Source organism: Arachis hypogaea, chromosome 1, assembly GCF_003086295.3.
Source record: "Arachis hypogaea cultivar Tifrunner chromosome 1, arahy.Tifrunner.gnm2.J5K5, whole genome shotgun sequence".
In the NCBI taxonomy this organism is placed as follows: Eukaryota; Viridiplantae; Streptophyta; class Magnoliopsida; order Fabales; family Fabaceae; genus Arachis; species Arachis hypogaea.
The window spans coordinates 105,262,947-105,268,032 of NC_092036.1; the positions used below are offsets into that span (position 1 = coordinate 105,262,947).

Sequence of the window (5,086 nt, forward strand, 5' to 3'; positions counted from 1 at the left end):
CAGCAACAAACAATGATTTAGTTAAAGTGTTTTAATTAGTTTTCCCTTACCAGTAATGCTGGCGCGTGAAGAAAGATTCCCACTATCACCCAAAACAACCCTAGCTAATTATATCACCTCTGCTACGTGTACTAGTACTATATATATATACATGTTACTAATTTATTAGCATCTTTAATTTAACACACTGACATAGAATAAAAATATTTGATAATAAAATTAAATAAGACAAATTTTGATTATTTTTTGTTTTTTTAATATTATAAAAATATAATCCATCAATTTTTTTTCACATTCAAGGATGAGCACAAATTTACTTCTTTTCAAAATAAATTCTATAAAATTATGTTCATTTAAATTTTAATTTAATAAACACCAATTCAAACATACACATAATGGTTATAGACATGTAACTGTACAAAATATAGGGATAGATAGAGAAATAAAGAAAAAAAAAATATGAATATGAGAAGGAGTTGTTAAAAGTATGGATTTGTAAGAGGAGAAAATTGATTTGGTTGTTAATTGAAATAGAGAAATGAAAGAGTGAAAGAGTGTGTGTGTGTGGTGTCCACTAGTGTCTGACACACTGACTGCTCCCCTCTAAATGGCGTAAACTTGATGGCTGATAGTGCAAGCAAAGCAACCCTTCCTCCTTTCTCTCTCTCTTTCTCTCTCTCTCTTCCTATAAGCTCTTGCTTTACTGCTTCACTATCAAACCAACCTCCATCCATTACTTCTCCATTTTTCAAATCCTCTTCAACTAGTGTGTATCTCATGCATCATCGTTCATTCCCATGCCCTAAATTCTCATTCCTCCTCTTTAATTTCCTCTCTTCTTCTTCTTCTGCCTTAGTTAATTAACAAGCTAGCTAATTAGGGCAAAACACTGGATTATTCTACCTCTCTCTTCAGTGGATGTGTTTCTTTGCTTTGCTTTTCAAACATAGATAGTATATAGGGTTTGAAAAAACAGAATGGAACTTTCGAGTCAAGAAGGAGATATACCAATCGCAGTAAACACCACCGCCAATTATGGTGGCAATGGCCATGGCGCCCACATCAACATTCACCACACCCAAAACCCTTCCAATGGCTCCTCTATGCACCCGCTCGACAATGGACCCTACAATAGCAAGCAGGAGGAGGAAGAGGAGGAGGAGGTGGTGGTGCCGCTCGTCAGGTACAGAGAGTGCCTCAAGAACCATGCCGCCGCCATGGGAGGAAATGCCACCGACGGTTGTGGCGAGTTCATGCCAAGCGGAGACCACGGAACCATGGAAGCCCTCACCTGCTCCGCCTGCCGCTGCCACAGAAACTTCCACCGAAAGGAAATCCAAGGGGAGCCCTCAGCCCCACCCCCGCCCTTGCTGGAGTACCACCACCACCACTTCAACACCGCCACCAGGCACCTCGCCGCTTCTAGAAAGTTCCTTCACAAGAACATGCACCATCATCATCATCTCGGTTACCCTACTGCCGGCGGCGGTAACATCCTTCCGTCGAGAACGGTGCCCCCGGCGCAGATGATAATGCCCTACAACATAGGCCCCATGCCGTCGTCGGAGCACTCGGACGAGCAGGACGAGCGGGTGAAGAAGAAGCGGTTCAGGACAAAGTTCAGCCAGGAGCAGAAGGAGAAGATGCTGGCTTTTGCGGAGAAGGTTGGTTGGAAGATTCAGAAGCAAGAAGACTCGGTTGTTCAGAACTTCTGCAACGAGATTGGAGTCAAACGCAGAGTCCTCAAGGTTTGGATGCATAACAATAAACACAACCTCGCTAAAAAAAACCTTCTCATCATTCCCCCATCCTCTTCTACTTAATTCTTTCTTAACCCTTCTTCTATTATAATTAACTCTATATTCTACTACTACTACTACTACTACGTCTCTTTAAATATTATAATATTTAAAATAACATCCTTAGTTTTTCTGTTATCGTTCTCATCATGTATGTCTAGTTTAGGAATTTAATTTCTTTTACTGTTTCTGGGTGGTGTTTTAATTTGTTTATGTCCTCATCAAAGCCCCTTGTTATTAGGTGATGAAGACATACATGGAGTTAATATTATTAGAGCCTGATGGATGAGATACTGTGTGCGTTTATTAAACAAGATTTATTTATATATACAGGGCCTTTAATTAATTTGCTTATTACTACTTTACATATGTTTCACCTACCTTAGCTTATACTATCTAATGCTACTGTGTTTCTGCTAGTTATTAACTAGATATTTCACAAGTCTTTAATAATAAAGCCATGAACAAATTATTGGATAATGGATAAGTAAGCAGTAATAATTTCGTTATTTAGGTGAAGATTTTCCTCAGGATAAGCTTGCATTGTGATGATAAATATAAACTTTCCCTAGCTAATGTGTACTTGTAGAGTGTATGTAAAAACACTAAATTACACTGGCATCTACTAATTAATATTTGATTGTTTTAACATACACAATTATTTGTTGTTTTCATTATTCGTATAATTACTACAAACACAAGGCAGTAGTATATAAAACATTGATATTGAGCAGCTTACATTGCGATAACTAAACCCTATATATATATATATATATATATATATATATATATATATATATACTCTTTAATTCATCTTATTTTTTGATTATCCATTTCTTCGACTGGTATGAGCGAGCCTCTTCCAAGAGTGTGACGAGATAGACAGTAATAAGTACATCAGGCACAAGTTTATTTATTTATTTATTTATTAGTAGTACTATGTATATCAGTAGTAGTACATATGTGGAAGACTTTTATCAAAAATTAATAATAATAATTGTGTACGTGGAACACTTTTTTCTTTCAACACAAGTCCAAACTCAAAAACACTAAAAATATTTTTAATATGGAAATAGAGATGATATTTTGTTTGAATATTGATATTTTGAAATAGTGTATTATAGTATTGTGTAAATTATTCAATACGTCATTTGCATAAAATTGTCATGTGGACAACACATCCTCGCATGTTGACTCCATGCCTATGAAATTCACTCACTCAAATGTTCTACATGACAGTAATACAAGCATAAAATCGATAATATGGAGAATAAGTACAATTTCCAGAAGCACAAAATTAATCGTAAATATATCAATACATGTATTATTATTCTCTTTAGTTCTATAAAAAATATTTTATTTAAATTGTAAGAAAAATGATAAATAAATGTATTAATGTATCCAAGGTTGATTTTGTGCACCTAGAGTTTGTATTTATTCTCCAAATTATTGACTTTGTTCTTGTTAGGATATTTCATTAATTATTTAACTTTGACCTCACGTGTCAGAACTATATTAAAGCTAAATGAATTTTTTTTAATTCAAATAAGACACTTTAAACTTTAAAAACTAAAACAGAATTACGTGACACCAATTTAGTATTTTATCCTTTCTAAAAAATGCTTTCAATCACAATTTAATAATGTATATTAAAACTTTCATTCCATAGGTACATATCCTTGTTCAAAGAAAAAAACATTTTATGTTTGAAAAAATAATTAATTATTATATCCTTGTTAAGAAAACTAACTAATTATTTTATGAGTTAGTAATGATTGTGAAGTGATGATACAAATTTCGTCTGCCATGCATCAGACTTTAGTTATGAATAATGATGTAAATGATGGTCATGCAAGCATGCATTGCTTTGAAAAGGGGGAAGAGTGAAAATACGAATGGTAATACTTGCAACGAAAAACTAATCAAGAAAAAAAATAAAGGGCGAAAGGAACAAAGCTGCACCCTTTAATTTGTATCATCGGGATGCACATTCTTCCATGCAGAATGTTCTTTGGTTCAAGGGAAAGCAACACAGTTACAGAAAGATGTTGAAACTATAGAAAAGTAACTTAAAGCAACAATACAAATTAAAATTTCATCTACACAGCCACAAAGGGCAACATTTCTGCATAATAATGCACTTTACTGTACTCCACAAATGCACTTTACGCGTGCTTCATTCTGCCTAAAAATTGCACTTGAGACTTGAGATCCATAATACTTAAATTTAACCTACTCTAGTACTCTTTTTAATCTTGATTTGATATCGTGTCTTTATATTAATATAAAATGAGTTTAATTTTAATATCGGACGTAATTAAATGAATGCACTAAAATTAAATTTATATAAAACATAATAAAATAAGAATTTTGAGTAAGTATGTAACTACTCACATAAAATACATAAAGATAATAATTATTAAAGAAATTTTTATAGAAAGATAACAGTTAAAAAAATTAAATAATTTAATATATTTTAATTAATTATTTGATATAATATATATTTTTATTTCAAGTTATTATTTTCACATGAAGTTTACTTTAACCATCTTCACCGGTGGAGAATTACCTTTTAAATAAGGTGAAAATTCAGGTGAAGTCGACTAAATAAAAATTATTTTGAGAGTCGTTAAATAAAAATTTAGTCAAATTAATCAAATCATCGAACGACTTTCAGGTATCAACTTTACGTGAAGTCGACTGCACCTGAGTTTTCACCTTAAATAATAAACTTAATTATACAAAATAAACAACAACAAAGGTTTAATACAAATTTGAATTCATAAAGAAACATGACTGCTGAGAAGGGCACCGATTAAGATGGCAAAATATTGTAGTGTATTGTCAGTTTTATAAACAGTAATGTAACATGTTTAGTTATTTTTGTCTCTCTTTGATTTAAGCAATAATGCACGAATGAAATAACTGCCAGGCGATGCAATGCAACGGTCTTTTTATGGACTGAAACGACTGATGAGTATCACAAATTGAAATATAACTTTAAATAGTTTAATGAATATATTAAAAATTTAAATATTATATTTTTTATAATGACTTTTTAACTAATAATTTTATCATGTATCTTAAAGATACATCTTAACTAAACTTTTTAAATAATGCTACAGAAAGAAAATTTAGTATTGCAAAAACAGTTATGATTCATTAATTTTAACAGTTGAACTTAATTTTATATATATTGTAATAAAAGATAATGACTAAAATTATTAAAAACAAAATTTGAAAAATTTTCAAAAATATATTGATCATATATAGTTTCTTTTTTAAAA

General features: G+C 31.8%; 1 protein-coding gene across 1 annotated transcript; it reads left to right on the top strand.

Annotated features, from left to right (window-relative positions):
* The first annotated feature begins 514 nt into the window (after positions 1–514).
* Positions 515–2,145, top strand: LOC112706878 (zinc-finger homeodomain protein 4). The gene has a single exon (XM_025758399.3). The coding sequence runs from the start codon at positions 978–980 to the stop codon at positions 1,821–1,823; it is 846 nt and encodes a 281-aa protein (XP_025614184.1). The 5' UTR covers positions 515–977; the 3' UTR covers positions 1,824–2,145.
* Positions 2,146–5,086: the final 2,941 nt, after the last annotated feature.

Excerpts from the sequence above, each read along its gene's own strand:
- LOC112706878 (XM_025758399.3), top strand. The coding sequence starts at position 978 with ATGGAACTTTCGAGTCAAGAAGGAGATATACCAATCGCAGTAAACACC.